Below are 19,168 nucleotides of genomic sequence, written 5' to 3'. Positions count from 1 at the left end.
AAAATAATAAATAAGGCAGCATCAACTCAGCTATGACAAATAATATACTTTTCATGCATGAACATTTCTAGTTTTTTTTAAACACAGCAAATCTACCGAAGAGGATAAAGGCCACTGAAAAATTTATTTAGTTTTGACTTTAATCCCAGAATTATGACTTTTTTTCTCAGACTTCTGAACTCAAGTCAGAACTAACTCTTACTTTTTTTTCCAGTGACCCTGATCCTGTTCCGTACAAATCTGCATTTATGTATCTAATACTTTGTTATTATAATCATGATGATTGTTGATCAGGAATTGATTCTTTTTATCGTTATGAAACATACCAAACTGATCAATGTTTATGGTTTTTGGAGGACAATAAATCATGAAGTTCGGACTGTTCCACAATCATAAAATAACTTTTGTGTCGTTTCTATATTTGTTTTACACAAGTAACAATTCTCCAGCTTGTTGGACCAGAGCGAGCGTGGCTGCGCAGCTGTAGCAAACCGAGCATGCGCCAAAATTCGCGCGCACACCTGCATCCACTCGTGCTTAATTAAAGCTTCAGCACGTCCGTTCAGACCAAACCTCGAGAGTCAGTGTGAGTCGTCAGGAAGGATGGCTGAGGCCCGGAGGGTCCAGCTCACCACTCTGAGCTCTGACCTGCCTTCGTCCTCCTCTCAAACCTCGGCTCAGAAGTGTCCGTCGGTCGTTCTCCCCGGGAAAGAAACCCACTCAGACGAACCCACCGTCAGCGACACGGTCCGGTTGGTCCTCAGTTTATTTGAGCCCGACGAGCAGAACTTCCCCGAGTTCAGCTACACTCAGCTCATTGAGAACCAGGTGGGATTTACCTCGACGTCTTCTGAGACTATGCTGGGTTCTTAGGTGCTGCTATATCACAGCATAAAAATATATATATATATATATATATATTGTAGTTTATATTTTACAATAAATTATTGTAGTACTGTGCTGTTTCTGTCTACGTAGCGTAAATGAGCCAAAGCACAGGCTACAGAACCATTAGGCCATCAGGCGTAACATTATGACCACCTTCCTAATATTGTGTAGGTCTCCAAAACAGTTGTGACTCCTCATAGAATGGACATGGGTCCTCTGAGGGTGTCCTGTGGTGTCTGGTTGTTAGTCGGGGGGGGGTCTTTGGGTCCTATGGGATGAGGGGAGGGGCCTCTGTGGATCACCCCACAGACACTTGATCAGTTTGGGATCTAGTGAATTTGGAGGTCAGGTCAACAGCTTGTGCTGCTTTTCATTTCTAAACCATTTTTGTGTGTGTATCCGTGTCAGTCTGCATCCTGCTGGGGATGGCTGCTGCCATCAAGGAGCGTCATTGATGTGGGTTGTACATGCCTAAGTAACATCCATATGAATGCCAGGTTCAAAGGTTTCCCAGACGATCGTTAAATTGTCTGAGGAAGTTATTTACTTCTCCTGTCTGTGGTCATAATGTTATGGCTGGTCAGTGTATACAAGCCTTTGTACGGCCTTCCATCGTCTGAGCTGATTCAAGTTTATCCAAATTATGATCCTTGACGTGTTTTAGATCAGTCAAACCAAAGGCGACGTCCCACTGAGCAGATTTCAGGAGAAAGAAAAGCAAGAGCACGATGAAGTTGCTGCCATCGCGAGAAAATTGGAGGAAAAATATGTGAGTAGCTCTTTCTATGGAGGCAGAATGTTTTTAACTAATGAGTGGAAATGGTACAAGAACATCCTCTCATTTCAGGGCGACAAACCTAAGAAGAAGAAGAAGCAGCAGCAGCAGAAGAAGAAGGACCGCATTCAGGACCTGATTGATATTGGATACGGTTATGATGAAGAGGATTCTTTCATTGACAACTCTGAGGCTGTGAGTCTGTGTTCAAACACACATGAATTGCACACTTTCACCTATGGTATTTCTGACCTTTTATTTGGTATATAAAGTTTGTCATCTTATCTGCTTGAATGTTTTCTCATTCCTATGGATGTTATTTAAAAGTGTATATATTCTGGTTACCAATCTTCTAATTATTTGAACTGTTTTTCTTGTTCATTAAGTTTTAATCTATTTCATCACTTCTTTTTGATTTCTAGTATGATGAGTTTGTGCCCGCCTCCCTCACAACCACGTTTGGAGGCTTCTACGTGAATTCAGGGGTCCTGCAGTTTCGTCAGGCTTCTGACACGGAGACGGACGACTTACCGACAGAGGAGAAAACTCTTGATATGACAAAAGTAAGTCTTGGAAACAAAATGTGGATGTTTCTGAATTGCGCTAGGCTAGATGTTAATTTATGGAGACGTTTACATTGCTCTTTTATGAGTGCTTGAATAGCCAAGATGTTGGCTACAACCACTTTCAATACTACAAAACAGAACCATAAAGATAATTCACCAGATTGGCTGCAGACAGAACTCAAACTATTTATTCATAAAGTCAAAAATATTGAAATTCACTGATCTGGCTCATTTTCAAACTGCACATTCGGAAACTTTTTTTCCAGAGAGAAGGGGGATATAATTTAAGGGGGGAGCTAAATTTTAAACACCTGTTGTCTTTTCTACGTATTCTTTCTGTATGTGGAGTGAAATTATGGAACAGACTGACGGGGGAACAAAAGCAATGTGTTCACCAGGTATCGGGAAGAAGGCGGATCTGAATATGTCTAAATATACATATTTATGAGCATGTGAGGGGGGACAAAAACACAGGAAGTAAATGTTAAATGGAAAAGGGGCAGGATCAAATAAGCTTCTTCCTTCTCCTTTTCAAACATGGGTTGGGTAAAAATTGTTCATAAGTTTTCTTGTTTTGTCTTTTGTATTACATGTTAGAAATAAAGCTTTCATTCAATTCATTCATTCAATATATTATAACATCACATCTTATAACGCTTTCTACAAAAATGTTAGAAACGTAAGCTCAATGAGGGACAAGACAAGCCAAAGAAGAAGAAGCAGCGTGGAGCAGGTGGAATGTGCCTGAAGGAGGATGCTAAGTTCAGGTGAGGCTGACGAAAGTTACTGTACCTCTTGTTTATACTTGGTTTGACCTAATGTCTCTAGATACATTTTTTTGTTTATTTTTACAGCACTATGTCTGAGATCGAGCCTCATGATGAGTTGAAGATGAAAAAGAAAAAGGCTGTCAAGATGCTGAGTGTCACCAGCATGCTGAAAAAGTTTCAAAGAGAAAAGGAAAAGGAACGCGAGAAGTTGGAGAAAGTACATCAGAACGCTGCCGTGATTATGGGCGCGACCACAATCCCTCTGTTCCCGGCAGACGCAGGAGGAGGTGGAAGCTCCGGACTGACCCTGACCGACCCCCTCCTCAGTTTAATTGGTTCAACCAATGACCACGCTCTTATCCAGGCCGCCAGCACGGTGGATTTTGATATCGATTTGGATTCTTTATTAGAAGTCGGCGAAGAGACTTTGTCGCCAAAATCATTTCCTCAAACTGCAGAGACGCAGCTGAATGTTTTCTCAGACGCTAAAGCCCAAAATCCAAATGCAAAGCGTTATCCAGAGCAAATCCAGTTCCCGTCAGAGGCCGGTTCTACGTCGTCACCCCTGCCAGAAGGACTACCTCCAGGACTGGAAGAGAGCATTAGGAAACTGACAGTGGTATGGTTTTATTTTAACATTTAACTGTAGTGAAGAACACGTGTTGGCAGATTAAATGGTGATGTGGTTGCTAATGTTTCAGGCTGCCAAGACTTCAGAGGGGGAATCGAAACTCAAGTTCTTCAATCCAGATATCAACTCAATCCTGCTGGAGTGAGTTATACCACCGCCCCACAAACATTTCCTCTTAAACTCGGAACCGCTTTAAAAAATAATGAGTTGCAAAACAACATGGAGACCAAACAGATGGTGTTAACATTTGTGCAGCTACATCTGGTTGAATTTGTGCAATATGTTTTATTACTTGGCTGTTGAACACAGCAACTTGATACCTGCTGATTGCTTGCATAGCCTGATATATACTGCTCAAACAAATCAAATGAACCATTTTTAATCAGAATATTGCATCAGGTCAGTTAAACTAATGGGATATTGATCGGGTCAGTTAAGTAGAAGAGGTGGTTGTTAATCAGTTTCTGCTGCTTCAGTGTGAAATGAAATTAACAACAGGTTCTGAAGGAACGTTAACCCACTCCCCTTGTTTCAGATAGACTTAATGATCTATTTTATGTGTGTATATATATATATTTAATATATTTATTACCTGACATCATGCTGCTCCTGGAAATTGCTGCTCTACTTCTTCTAGAGGGGAACATCGAGATGACACCTAAAACAGGAATAGTTTAGGTGTCTGTGTAGTGGTTTGACTTTGTGTTGAGTGTCCGGGTTATGGTTCAATCCTGTATCCTCCATCACCTATGTGAACCTGGGTTTGTATCCCAATTTCCCCACCCTCCCCTACCCTTAACTAGGGTTTGTATCCTCATCACACCCCTTCCCTTCTGGAGAGAGAGAGAGAGCTTGGACACTCGACCAACAAAATTGTGTATTTTGGTGGATAGCAGTAAAGGGCTAAGCTGTCTGTGATTTAAAGTCACATGGTTGTGTGGTGGCAGCATGGAGGGGGGTGACTCCAGGACGCTGGAACTCACTTCTTGAGGTGTCGTGGGCCTAACTAAACGAAGCATCGGTGAAGGGAGGTGCCCACTTGAAAACCCCAATGATGCACCGCATACTGCCTACTACTGTTGGCTAGGCTAGGCACTGAAAATCATTGCATTTATGTGGCAGGTTTAACATCTTAACTGAGCATACGCTCATACTATGATCACTACACACATTGATTCTTACTCTGAAGCTGAACTACTCATTAGGTGCAGCTTCTTGTCAAATGAAGTGGATTAAACCACCGTTCCTTCATTGACTTGTTCACTCTCTGTGTGTTTTAGTGCATTGTTCAGCTCTCATTGTGTCTTGATCCAGTATTGAGTTGCAGTGTCGGGAACAAGGTGGCCAGCTTCGCTCCAAGGTGTACACACACCTGTCGTCCTTCCTGCCCTGCAGCAGAGACACACTTCTCAAACGTGTGAAGAAGCTGTTCAACACACACGTGGTGAGCTGGTTTCTCCATCATGAGTATGGGCTGTTGATGTTTTTATATTTGTATGTGAATCACTTCTTGAATATGATAAGGGGGGACCCCCTGATGTGGAAGATCCCATGCAGAAACTTAAGGCCGCCATTGGAAGATCTATGCCTGAACAGATTGCGTGTTTCCATGAACACTGCCAAGCATATGAACAAGTCAGGATCTCAAAGTGAGTTCATCAGCATTCATTTTACTTTGTAAGCCTGTTCTGTTGTAGGAATTTATCAGGAAATTACAATAAATATTAAATTTAAATGTCAGTCATACACCAATCAGACATAACATTACGACCACTCCTAATATTGTGTAGGTCTCTCTTGTGCCTCCAAACAGATGTGACACATCAGAAAAGGGACATGGACCTTCTGAGAGTGTCCTGTGGTGTCTGGTAACAGGATGTTGTCAGTGGGGTCCTGTGGGTTGACCTTGTGCTGTTTTTTATGGTTTTTTGTGTGTGTGTCTGTGTCAGGCTACATCCTGCTGGGGATGGCTGCTGCCATCAAGGGGTTTCATTGCTATGGGGTGGGGGTGTCTGGTCTGGTCTAGGTGGATGGTACATGTTACAAGCAACATCCACACGAATGCCAGGTCCAAAAGTTTGCCACCAGAACACAGGATTGTCTCAAGATGGTCAATGTTGTTTACTTGTCTTGTTAGTGGTCATTATCTTGTGGCTGATTGGTTTATATTTCAGGGAAGACATGAAATTAAAAGTAGGGAGAGCGAACTTGATTAAAGAAAAAAAAATGTGTGATGGATTAATTAATGATACTTAACAAGGGCATGTACAGGCATATGAGAAGTATAAGAGCACATAATTTCAAAGATGGTCAAGTGTCGTAGACTTCCATTAAAAATGAATTACTTCATCAATAACCCATTTACTCCTAGAAATATGCAAAATCCGAATGTTGCAATAAAAAAAATAAATGACTTCAAAGTGAAGTCTCGCATGACAAGATTTTAAGAGAGTTATGGGATATTGCGCGACGAGACTTTGAGAGTTGCAGCTCATTTGCAAAAACACTGTTTAATGGAAATGTGCAAAGCGCAATTGTACTTTATCAAAATCTCAGGAATATCGCTTTTATTTTCTGAAAAAGTGTATTGGAAACACTGCTAATGATACCACAGATATTTTCTAATTTGGTTAGCTTTCACTGGAAATATATATATATATTTTTGTCTTGTGCTACACTATAATTTCAGAGCATCACTGGAGGACAGCGTGGAAGAGAAAGGTGGCAAAAAAGGAGGTCCAAAGAAGTTGTTCAAATGGAATGAAGAGATCAGGTTAGATCTCAGTAATAATTAGAAATGGAAATTTGAGATTGTCTGGCATTTTTGTGTAAAACAATCAAGCTTTGGTAGTCCATTAAAAACAAGAATTTAGTATTTAAATTTGTGGATATTTAAAAAATGTATATTTTTCATGCAGAGAGTGCTTTAGCCATGTGCTCAGGGCAAAAATGGACAAATATAAAAAGGAAGGAAAGAGTGCCCAGGAGATCGAGGAGAACCTCAAGATTTTACTGGACAATGAGGTCAAACCACTCTGGCCTAAAGGGTGGATGCAGTCTAGGTATGGTCTAACCCTGTCTTCCATACTTTTAGAAACTGTAATGTGCACGTGTACACTCTTTTAATTAATTAACCTCTTTTGGTTTCAGGCTGCTGATAAAGGAGAGTGGGAAGCTGTTGGGCCTATTTACTGCTTTACCGTAAGTTCATTAAAATAGAGCTCCAACTCAGTGGTGACTTTGGCTTGGAAAATCTGGTGGGGCTATGCAGGAAAATCTCATAACGCAATTCAGAAATACCATAATCAATACCCTCACGATGACCCTCAAACACAGTAATAAGAACGAGAGGGGACCACAGCACCTGACAAACGGGTGATGCAAAAATTGCAATTGAATAATGCCATCACACAAACAATACCAATATATTAACATATATCAACAACATATCAATAGCACCACCAAACGGCAGCGTTCAAGATCTCACTAGATCAAATATTAAGATTGAAACTGTAACGTGACAACAATATGAACGCAATGCACGATTCATTGCGTCAACAGTGCACACCCAATACATAAAGTCACCGCACACAATAAACCACAGCCAAACAGCCATTTCAGCTCCACAGACAGGTGAACAGCTCCTTGATGTTGTTTCCCTGACACGCACATTATCAGCTATGCATTATACAAATCCCATTGTAATTCAAACAATATGTAAACAACATAATCAATTCCATTTAGATTAAAAATAAATTACTTACAAAGTGCCTTTTTGATTAGCTCCTAGTTAACCAAAGTTTTCCTCTTAAACGACTCCTGGTTGAATGACCTAGTTTTGTCTTTTCCTTCAGTTGATGTGTTCCCAAACCTTTTTATGTTCAACTTCTGCTCAAGTGGTAAAGTCCTAAATGCCACACTAGCTACATAGTGAAGTCCATCCATCATGCAATTAATGAATGAACCATGAATTAGCCACCGGTATGCTATGTTACCACGTTAGTCGAGGTAGTGAGAGCTGTGCAGTCCCTGCCCCCTGCTTCACACCAGCTGTACACGCACATGCACACAAAGTAGTTCACCAGTCCACAATACTGCAGACCAGGGCCATCTCAGCAGTACTCCACCGAGCAAGGACACAGCATCAGGCACAACAAACTACTCACACACAACTACGCTACAAAAAGTGTCTAAAGAGGAAATTGCGTTCATCAAATGTGAACATTTCATTGAGGACAAAGTTTATTACATATTAACTTATGTGCAACAACATTTTTGACAGAGGAAAACTTATAAAAGCTGATAATCCTCGTCTGCACAACAGCGCCCTTTGGCAGGGGCCCCTAATGCAAAGACGCCACTGCTCCAACTACAATTAAATATCAGTTTAATTTGTTTCTAAATGCAGTATATGTCTATCAACTTTATACATTTTGGCTCAGAGTAAAGAAGATCAAGTCTGGGAAGAAGCCGTCCTCCATCAGTAGTGGTTCCACTTTGCCAGATGGCTGTGACAGCCTTCAGGGAACTCGGTCATTATCGGGGGAACTACAAGGAACGGATCCAGTGTTCGCTGAAAGCTTAAATGTCTCCACTTCTGAGTCCCTTGGTGCCCAGAAGCAGGGTGCAGTAAAGGGTGAAGTAAAAGTGGTGTTGGGTGCTGGTTTGACTACACCTGCAGAGTCAGAAGGACCTCCAGTCAACACCACATCTGCTCCCACTCACTCATTTTTGGATCTCCTTGCCGATCAAGCACTGGCTCACGAGCAGCCTCTCACAGTGTCCCAGGAGCTCCTGGCAGTAGCTGTAGCAAAATACAAGCATTCAGTTCAGCACTGGAGCTTAAGCGTGGACACCAGAAGTCCTCCTCTTCCTCCTGCTCCTCCCCATTCCAGCCCAGTGGATTTCCCACTGAACAGAGTGTGTCAGGTGACTGTGCCTCGGCTGCTGTTGGCAGGAGAGGGCAAACGGGATGATGCTGACGAGGTGCATATCATCTCTGATGATTCTGACATTTCTACACAATGATGATGTCCAACGTAAACATGAACACGGTGAGTAAGGTTGAATTGACCTCATTTATCTGGCAGACGTAATACTCAAAAGGAGTAATCCATATGGAATTTGCGTTTTTCAAGAATATATTATACAACATACACCGATCAGGCATAACATTATGACCACTGATATTGTGTAGCTCTCTCTTATGCCACCAAAACAACTTGCTCATCAGAGAATGGACAGAAGCCTCTATGGTCTCTGGGAAGAGGATGTTGTTAGTGGGGTCTTTGGGTCCTGTGGATTGAGGGGAGGGGAGGGGCCTCTGTGGATCATCCCACAGATACTTTGATGTAGTGAATTTGGAGGCCGTGTCAACACCTTGTGCTGGTTTTCATGTTTTGTTTTTTGTTTAGTTGTTCCTAAACCATTTTTGTGTGTGTGCGTCTGTGTCAGGCTGCATTGTGCTGGGGATGGCTGTTGCCATTAAGGAGTGTCATTACTATGGGGTGTGGATGCCCAGACTGTTATAGGTGGGTGGTACCTGTCTAAGTAATGTCCACATGAATGAATAACAGGTCCAAAAGTTTCCCAGCAGAACATTGAATTGTCACAAAATGGTCATAATGTTATTCACTTCTCCTGTCGGGGGTTTTAATGTTGTGGCTGATTGGTGTATGTAGAAGTTATTACTCTGGTATTTGCAGTTTATAATGTGTCTCAATGTGATGACAGCTGTGTGATCATTGACATTGTAATAACTAGATTAAAATAACTAAGGATGTGTCTCTTCTTTCTAGGTGGGGACCTTGGAGGTGGACACACTGGATTCTAATGGAGCAGTAAAGATGTCTGCAAAACCTAATAACTGACTTCTTCATTACGTGTGTTTAAATCGGTATTTTTGTGATGGGGTAAAAGTAAAGAAAGCTATTATGTTTGGACACATAAAATAGTAAGTTTTCTCAAAGAGCAGACAAATAAATTGACATATGCCACCTAATCAGAAAATCACTTGAAAAGAATTATATTTGAATGGCTTTGTTTAAAATGTAAATGATTTATTTTCAATAAATAAATACTGATTAAATACTTGATGCCTCATCTTTAACATAAGGTACAGACAACACACTTTTTTTTTTTTTCATTTATTGAAAGCTATGTACAGTTAAAATAGCCTAAACCTTGTGAGCTCTGATCATTAGAAACAACTCTTAACTGTTGATCATTGTAATAATAAACCAGCAATCTTCTTTTCATATCAATTATTAGTTATGTACAAACACATTTCCTTTGAAATAAAATATGTTGAAAGGGAACAGCAAACATGTTGGACATGTAATAATCCAGCATTGTAACATCCAAGAAAAAAAAGACAATGGAGACAGAAGGCAGAGCATATACACAGCGAAGACACATTAAGATTCAGACACTTCACAGGAAGAAAACCAGTGTTGCATTTACAAGCCTATGACCCTATGAGTTAAGTACAAGTCTAAAATGGGAAAGTATTTCTAGTCTGAAAGATGTAAAGTACAAATAACAAGAGCATGTACCTGGGGTGAAAATCATCTGCTTTTAGTGACGACTGAATTTTTGTGTGTGTTGAAAAATTGACAACAAACAATTCATTTAAAGTCAAAACTGATTAGTTTGAACACGAGAAGTCACACAAAGCAATGAATCCACCCTAACAAACATTTTTCACAGTAGGAGCAGGTCATCCTTTTACCTTTACTCCCAGTTAATCACCTGAGTAAGCAGAGTAACCGCCAAGATATGTCCAGTCCAGCTATTTGTAGTTCCTAGAAAGGGGAAGAGGGAAGAAAACATTGTTAAACCTGCTGCTTTTAATCATGCAAGATCATGTAACAGAACAAAGTTTTTCACAAACCCAGGAAGGAAGGCTCAGAACAATAACAAGTTTGTAATTAAATCTTGTTTTGCGATGTTATCTGAAAATAAAACAGTATTAATGTGCAGGACATAAACCTACCACTGGCAGCGAGGACCTCCACCTCTACTGTGAAGTTTCTCTGTGCAATAAGTCCTTCGGCACAGATGGTGTATTTTCCAGTGTGTTTTCTGCTTGAGTGAGTTGGCATTGTGACTCTCAGACCATCCTTAAACCAGGTGACCGATGGTGGAGGGTTTCCTGCCACCTCACATTTGACGCTCTCTCCTTCTCTCACCTGCAGTTTTGTTGAACAAACAAGCTGTGGCCCAACTGAGAGAAGAAGAAAAAATCACAAATATAAAGAGTTTTGTTGTAAGATGAGTAAATGGGTGACAAGACGTGCCTTACTGATTTAATAAAGAACAAATCAGAATTTTGTTGAAAACGTAGATAAAAAAAATTTATAGGTCAAAGCTAATTTACAGTGCCTCTTAAAAATATTTTCACCCCTTTTTCATATTTGTACATAAATGTGACTCCAGACTAGGGACGGGCACCAGTTCAATTCATTGATATTACTGAACTTCATGCTTATCGATATCGAGTTTTGCGCTGACTCTTTAAATCCCGGTCCAGAAGGTGGCGGTAATGTACCTAAAATTTGTTTTCCAACCGCTATAAAACAAAAGAAGAAGAAGAATTTTTCATGTCTAAGCAGCCATTCACATCATGTGACGCTCACGTAACGACAAGAAAGATGCTATGGAGGAGAGTAGTGATGTTCAATACCACCGATTTCTTTTCCTTTGTGTAAACCCACAGTAAACGGTAAAAACGGAATAAGTAAAATAATAAGACCATTAAAATGTATTGTTTAACTATTAAGAACTACTTCAAAATGAAAACTTAATGCAGACACTCTCCTCTTCTGTCCATCTGATCATAAATACCTCATATTCTGTGTTGTAGTTTGACCTGAGTTGTTTAACAAGGTTTCTTGTGTTGCCACAACAGTCAAGTTACTTTCCACTGTGTTGCTATATAAACTCGAATGACTGAAGTGTTGAAAGTATTGATAATTTTATTTGAGAATCAATTATAGAGCATAAAGACCTGGTATCGTTAGCATCGATCCGCACATCACTAGCGTTGAGACTGAAGTGTAGCTTCACTTCACAGAAGGGTCCTTAACAGCGCAACGTGCAATTTATGCACGTTTAAGTGAGGGCGGCAACACCACCAACCTGATGCAATTTTTTCTCAACGACGCATGGCATTAAATACCAAGAGTGGCACAATCTTGCAGAGCATTGCTGGTGAGGATCCACTGAACAATTTCCTATTTGTTTACTTACACAAGCTGTTGATTAGAATCTCAATAAATTTTCTGTTGTTTACACAAAACCACGAATGCCTACTTTTTCTAAACCAAAATTCACAGGAGAAATTGATAAGGGAATCGATAGAGAATTGGATCAATAAGCAGACTGGTTAATGGCATTAGTATCATTAAAATCTTATTGATGCCATCCCTATTCTAGACATTAGCGGATTGTCCTGACAGTAGACAAAGAGAACCCAATCAAACCATATTTGGCTTTTTTTGTTTGTTTATTTAAAAAAATATAATTTGTACAAATCTTAGGTGTAAAAGAATATATCGGCTAAAGGTTTCTGGTAACTGCTGATCAGTTGTCTGGGAGGTGATTTACCCCATTCCTCAGTAGAGAACCGCTTTAGTCCTGAGATGTTTTTTGGGTTTCTTCACATGAACTGCTTGCTACAGGTGCTCCCACAACATTTATATTAGACAGGCATCAGCATTTTGACGTGGTCATTCCAAAACATAAATTTTGTCCTCCTTTTATAGAACAATTTGTGTTCTTGGGTTCATTGTCTCGCTGCATGAGCCCAGTTTCTCTCAGGCAGATGTCCTGACATTTCCTTTTAGAATTTATTGAAATAATTCAGATCTCATTGGTCTTCAACGATTGGGTTTTTCTATGCCTACTGTGAGGAAAATCATTGGAATCTTTTTTATGCAGAAATGTCAGAAAGTCTGAGGGGTGGAAATACTTTTGAAGAAAAATAATAATTTGTACATATCTGTGAGGTTCAGAAGTAAGTGAACCCTTGTTGTCAGTATCTGGCGTGACCCCCTCATGGAGCAATAATATTGACTAAAAGTTTCGGGTATTTGCTGATCAGTTCAGGGCCGCTTCAGGTCAGACATATTGCTGAGTTTCCCTCACATTAAACTACCTTCCACAACATTTTTTGTACGAGATCAACATCGGGACTTTGACTTGGATGTTCCAAAACATACATTTTGTCCTTCTTTTATGGAAAAATTTGTGTTCTTGGGCTCATTGTCTCACTGCATGACTCAGTTCCAACTCAGACAGATGTCCTGACATTTACTTTTGGAATTTATTGAAATAATTAATTTCTCATTGGTCCTTAATGATTGGGTTTTTCTATGTCTACTGTTGGGAATATCCACCGAGCCATTTTTATGCAGAAATGTCTCAGGGGTTGAAATACGTTTAAGTGGCACAGCATGCAATAATAAATTCACTCACAGTGGACTATAGCGCTGAGTTTTTTTGACATGACTACTGGAGGGGGTTGTGGTCCTTCAGGTCCCAGTTCTAGCTTGGCTTCACACCAGAACTGAGCTCCATTATCTTCTTTACTAACGGTGATGTCCAGAGTGAAGGTTTCAGTCACTGGTGTCCTCACTTTGTGGGAGTTGGAGTGGAGTTGACTCAGTGCTGTTTGCCCTTTGTAGAAGGTCACAGTGAGGTTTTCAATGGGTGCAACATTCTGGACTTCACACTCCAGAATGTAGTGATGACCCTCCAACATCGCCCCACTGTGATTTACTAATCTGATGGTTACGCTCTCTGGAGGCTCTGTGGAGACAGATGTTCAGATCAGTCACGTGGAAGGGCTGGATGCACATTTTAATGTGATAGAAAGATGACATTCTTAACTCACCGTAGACTATTACAGGGAGACTGATGCTGCACGGTCCTTTTTCTTCAACTAATGCAAAACATATAGGATTGATGGTCCATTCCGTCATCTGTTCCACCCTCCAGACCAGGAAATTACTCGGAATGTAGTCAGGAGTTGGCTGGATCTGCTATTGAGGTTGTATTTAAACAATCAACAACTCAAACTATCTGTGTAGTCATTATTATGTACATTAAATCCAACACAGCAGCCAGACAATAAATCTCACACCTTCAGAAAGTCTTAAGTGCTGAGGCATTTCAACGCTAAGATATCCGACAACAGATCAAAATATGCTGGGTATAGTTCACAGAAATGATAGGTTTATCTCTGTACTCGTGAACTACAGACAAGGTCACTATGTTCCTTTAGATCCACAGCCTCCAATTTATAGGTGGCTGCACCGACGTGCTCTAAAGATCATTGATCAATCTAAGGAAGTCCAATGGTTGGCAAAGAAAGACGGTGGCATTGTAGTGGGAATCATTTGAACACTGGATAGAGGAAAAGGCACATAAATCAGATGTGGGAGAGGCTCAGGGACGCCATTGAGGAGAACTTTTAGACGTCCTGAAAAGGGCTGCTGCAAACAATAACATGATCCAGGAAGGGACGGCCAACCTTTTCCCTTGACCCACCTCTGCCTTATTTTCGTGAATGTCTGAATGGGAGTGGACCCCACATCTAAAGTAAAAGATTACATCGATAGTTGGCTTTTAATTTAGCCAATCTGTTTTGTTTTCTCAGGGCTGATCATGTAAGAGCTTGATTGGGGATGGGGGAGTTAGTTAGTTAGTTAGGACAATATATTTCAATATAATACACACAACTACACTGTGGAACAGCCAAACGTGTAGTTCATCAGCTGGGGTCTCAGTGTATGCGTCTGAATTATTCTATGACAGTCATACAAAACAAAACATGCTTTTAATTCTCTACCAAGGAACATTTGAACCTGGGTAGAAGTGATGTTCTCAAGTCACTGACATTAAAAAGCACTGATCCTCTCACCTCCCATCCCAGCATAGGAAACCCTGTCATTTCAATGGAACAGTTAACGGCGACTGGATCCCCAAACCTGTAACAGTAGAAGGTACACACTATTAAGGCTATTTCTTTTTTGCCATTCAGGGTAATTTTTGTTTCTACTTCCTGCTTCGCCTTCAACAATGGCAAACAAAACTTAACACGTGTCACACAGATATTTGAATCTCCAAACTTCCTGAGCTAACTTCTCCTTGATGCATTCTGTCTTTATTGATCCAAAACAGTTTTAATATTGGAGAAGCTGTAGAAGCAGCCGGAAATACTAAAGCAGAAACACGCTACCACCAAGTGGACCAATCACAGCTCTTGCTCTCTGCATTTCATTTCATTTTCATTCATTTATTTATTTATTTGAAAAAGACAGTGCACATTAATTAACATTTCTGTGAATGTGCCAGTGTCAGCCAACAGGCTAATTTTCAGCCTTCAGCCTAATTTCAATGTTTGAACCAACAACAGTGAGTTCTACTCAAACTATGGCGGCTGGACTAGCTACCAGCTAACCAGCTAACTACTAGCTAGTTAACTAGCCACCCTGCTGCTATTTATTTGTTAGCAGCTGGCGTCTGAAGGCTCTCTCTAAAGATATGGGCACAGGTAAAGGAGTTGATGGTAGAGGAGGAGTTGCTGCATCTGTGCCAACTTAACGCAGAAGTATAAACTGCCTATTAGTTGTTCCCCTTTCAGTCATGCTGCATTTTAACACGACGGTCTTAATTCTTACTAGATCAGGGTTCCTAAACATTTGAAATTTTAAAATTCCACACTTTTTCCAGACCCAATTTCTAGACTTCTCGTTAAGATAAAAATCTAATTTATGGCATTTGAGTAAATAGTTGTGTATCATGGAAATAAATTACAAACAGATCCGGTTTATGATTCAGAAAATTGAACAGTGGTAACAGTCTTCGAATCACACACTAGTTTTCATTTTCCATACTTTTCCTCTTTCTGCCACAGTCTTTGCATCTTTGAACAAACCTGAAGTAAAGTTTCAGTGTCTGATTGACGCAGAGCCAATTTGATTAAAGCAGGTGCTGGTGAAGACCTTTATTGGCTTTGTTTGTCTGTTAGTGTCTGTATTTTAGCACAAACTGGACCAAGAAAAGTCTTGTAATTTTGTTGTTTTTTGCATTGCATCGAACAATCTCCAATCAAACAAAACTCTGTAGCCTGGATGCCAGTCCCACAGTCTGGAGAGGCTCCATTGGGAACTGCCTATACCTCGGGTCAATTAAATCGTTTGGGTGGGCTAGTCATACATGTACATTGATTGTAGGACTCATTGGTTGTAGGACTATCCGATTGTGTGCAAACGTCAGCATTGTGAACTCTTACAGATAACTCTCATATGAGAAGATGGTTGGTGCAAATAAGAAGCTGAGCTTATTCTACAGGATTTGGCCAAACAGATCCTTTAATCCACAAGCCCCCATGTGATCTGAAGTAATATGACTAGTCATACCTGACCACCAGAGTGGACGGCGAGATCTTCAGAGGGCAGAAGGAACTTTTTTGCATCTCTTCGGGGATGCCGGTGGAGGGAGTGGTGGAGGAGAGTAGAGACGAGGGGGTTGCTGGAGGTGTAAGTTGAGATGAAATAGGTGGAGCAGATGTATGACTGGCAACAGGGGATGAGGTGGCTGAGGTCAAAGGGAGCAGTCGGGGAAAGGGAGAGGAAACGAGACACAATGAGTCACGTAGCCAAGTAAACGTATATTTGAGGAGTTGAGAGCTGATGCAGATGCTGAGGGAAAGTTATTTTCTCATTTTGTTCTTAGAAACACCAGATTGTCCTTTTCAGTTTCAGTTCATTGGGCATAGTTTACCAAAAGAACAAATCTGGAGGTAAAATCCATATATTGTTGCACTAGAACACGTGATAATGAACAAGATAAAATGTCACTTCACGTGTTTATCTTGCTGCTGTGAGCTGCATAAACTCATGAGTCATTTTCTCCCGTCTTTGCGTAACATGGGCGAGGGGTCAATTGAATTTTGCCATCTCGTAAAATAATACTCTTTTTAGCTGATCTATCGTGAACCATTGTTTCACAGCTGGCTGAATACACCCAGTGTGTTCCTCTGAGGAAGGAAGGACACCCTGCCCAAGATAGAAGAACTCACTCCTCTGTTGAACTGACCATTGTTCCACCAAATCCTGAGGTTGTTCTCCAGCTTATCAGATGATCTCACACACAGCGGGCATGCCTGCTGTCAGGATTTATAGTTACATTTTCCACATGCCGATCTGCAAAAGGGTGAAGTAAGGCAAATGCCACTATTGTCTACACTGGCAGCTTTGGCTAGTTGTGATTGAATGATATACACCAATCACGCGTTACATTGAAACCACTGACAGGTGAAGCAGATGACGTTGGCATAATAAAATGTTCTGCCATATGGGTGTTACTTGGACATGTAGCACCCACCGAAACCAGACCAGGCACCCCCACCTGATAGAAGCCATCCTCAAAACGGTTTAGGAACAACAAAAAAAAACTTTAAAAACAGCACAAGGTGTTGACCTGGCCTCCAGATTCACTAGATCTCAAAGTGGTCAAGTATCTGTGGGATGATCCACAGAAGCCCCTCCCTTCAACCCATAGACCCAAAGACCCTCAATGACAACATCCTGTTACCAGACACCACAGGACACCCTCAGAAGGTGCATGTCCATTCTCTGATGAGTCACAACGGATTTGGATGGAAACCTACACAATATTAGGAAGGTGGTCATGATGTCATGCCTGATCGGTGCATATCACAGCTATCTAGCACAGGTAGTGTTATTGTGGCAATCTGTGGCATGCATTAAATAACCGCTAATATAATCTTGGCTATAATCTATTAACAGATCTCTTGGTATGAATCTTAGTAAAACTAGAAACGTCACCGATCATCTCGCTCAACTTCTTGAACTGCCGCCACCTGGCAACATGTGCCACCAGCCATCATCACAGCATAAAAACAATAAATTATTAGTTTGTCACTGACAAAACTGCAATTCTTGTACCATGCTGCACCTTAAGGTTGGTGTATTTGTAAATTATTACGCTCCTGTACCATTTTTCCTTTTATTAGAATGTCCTGTAATGTTTGTTTGTACAAGAAATACACAACTTGAACCGCTGCTAATAATTTAGTTTTATATTTAGTTTATTGTAATAACTGTAATACAATCAATAAACTAAAAACTAAAACATTTTTTTAGGTACAGATACTGACTGAAGTTAGGTCACAGGTATGGAAACTTAAACCTTAAAACCATACAAACCTGTGTGTGACAACTTTGATGAAATAATAAGCAGAACTGTATAGTCATATTTATACTTGTGGATTTGTCCACAACAAAACATCATATTTTAATATTTAATATTTGTATACATGTGTTTTATACTATATATATATATATATATGAAGTCATATAAGTATAAATATAATTACTGTTCATCAATTACAACCATGCAGTCTACAACCCAGTCAGTCTTCCAGAAATATATGACAATATTACAAACTGAGACGTAAAAAGGCTTTTTTGGTAGAATTCCTCGCACCACAGTGAGGACCTATGAGGAGTTATGCTCTGTTCATCCTGTCAGACCTCCCAGCTCCACCTGTCCAGCCGTTGTTTCACTCACCTGAGCCAAAGAGGCAAAGCAGCACGAGTGTGATCGTCCAACCAGGAGCGCGCATCCTTCATCAGATTCCTTCCCCTCTGAATTCTTGGCTTCTGATAATCACGTCTCTGTGTCGGACCCGTGTTAGAGTTTGTGCGATGCTGGCTGAAGGCTGACTTCTGAGAAATAACAAAAACCCCTGCCTCAGGTTTTTATAGAAGTGTGGGTGTGTGTGGAGCTGATGATCAGGCAGTTCCTTTGCTTTGGCCCCTGGAACCCGCCATGGGCGTTGGTATATCAGGGGAGGAAGGAAGGGAGGGTCAAGAATAATCATTCTACTGGAGCACAAAGGACAAGAATAAGAGTGTGTGTGTGTGTGTGTGTGTGTGTGTGTGTGTGTATGACTTTCGAGAAAACAAAATATTAGAGTCAAAGATGATGTGAGGAGAGGAAAGTATAGTCATCACTGTAATCACAGCTGATGAAGTTTCAGTTTCTGTTAAACTGCGTAGGCAATGCAGCTGTTTGTAATTGATAGATGACAAGTTCTACTGGCAAGAGGCAAATCCTCAGAGAACTATCAGCTGCTACACAGTAAAATCAGCATACAAAAATTAACACTGTAAGAGTTGATCTTAACACTTTTAAAGTGTCTATGTGGGTCCACACCTCAGAGTGTTAATTTAACACTTTTTCAAATGTTGGTACCTTTACACTAAGTTAGTGTAAATTTGACTCTTGTAGTTGAATTTAACACTGCCTAACACCAACCAGTTTAACACTTTTATGTAGTGTTAGCAATCAACTCTCTCAGAGGACTATTTCTTAACTACAAAAGTGTTACCCCCATAACACTTAAAAGGTGTCAATATAATTCTTATATAATCCTACAAAAAATACTTGGAAAATAACCTTTACTAAAACAAAAAGGTAGTCATGTTTGGCAGTTCAAAAACAC

General features: G+C 40.5%; 2 protein-coding genes across 4 annotated transcripts; one reads left to right on the top strand and one right to left on the bottom strand.

Annotated features, from left to right (window-relative positions):
* The first annotated feature begins 558 nt into the window (after positions 1-558).
* On the top strand, positions 559-9,720 carry ubn1 (ubinuclein 1). The gene is made up of 14 exons (XM_047579061.1): positions 559-828; positions 1,553-1,657; positions 1,736-1,858; positions 2,086-2,226; positions 2,905-2,996; positions 3,084-3,618; positions 3,701-3,771; positions 4,945-5,074; positions 5,155-5,279; positions 6,320-6,403; positions 6,549-6,692; positions 6,781-6,831; positions 8,073-8,684; positions 9,429-9,720. The coding sequence occupies exons 1-13, from the start codon at positions 604-606 to the stop codon at positions 8,656-8,658; spliced, it is 2,412 nt and encodes an 803-aa protein (XP_047435017.1). The 5' UTR covers positions 559-603; the 3' UTR covers positions 8,659-8,684; positions 9,429-9,720.
* A 53-nt stretch (positions 9,721-9,773) lies between these two features.
* LOC125004463 (vascular cell adhesion protein 1-like) lies at positions 9,774-18,377 on the bottom strand. 3 transcript variants are annotated; one of them, XM_047579078.1, is made up of 7 exons: positions 18,232-18,377; positions 16,056-16,233; positions 14,531-14,621; positions 13,526-13,673; positions 13,108-13,440; positions 10,625-10,855; positions 9,774-10,433 (listed from the first exon to the last, which is right to left on the bottom strand). In XM_047579078.1, the coding sequence occupies exons 1-7, from the start codon at positions 18,284-18,286 to the stop codon at positions 10,363-10,365; spliced, it is 1,107 nt and encodes a 368-aa protein (XP_047435034.1). In that variant the 5' UTR covers positions 18,287-18,377; the 3' UTR covers positions 9,774-10,362. The 3 variants fall into 3 exon arrangements, with proteins under 3 accessions (XP_047435034.1, XP_047435036.1, XP_047435035.1); XM_047579080.1 differs by having other exon boundaries at positions 9,775-10,433; positions 13,526-13,670; positions 14,555-14,621; XM_047579079.1 differs by having other exon boundaries at positions 9,776-10,433; positions 14,555-14,621.
* Positions 18,378-19,168: the final 791 nt, after the last annotated feature.

The sequence above is a fragment of the Mugil cephalus genome, chromosome 2, assembly GCF_022458985.1.
Source record: "Mugil cephalus isolate CIBA_MC_2020 chromosome 2, CIBA_Mcephalus_1.1, whole genome shotgun sequence".
Lineage (NCBI taxonomy): Eukaryota > Metazoa > Chordata > Actinopteri > Mugiliformes > Mugilidae > Mugil > Mugil cephalus.
This window is presented reverse-complemented; position numbering and strand designations above follow the sequence as displayed.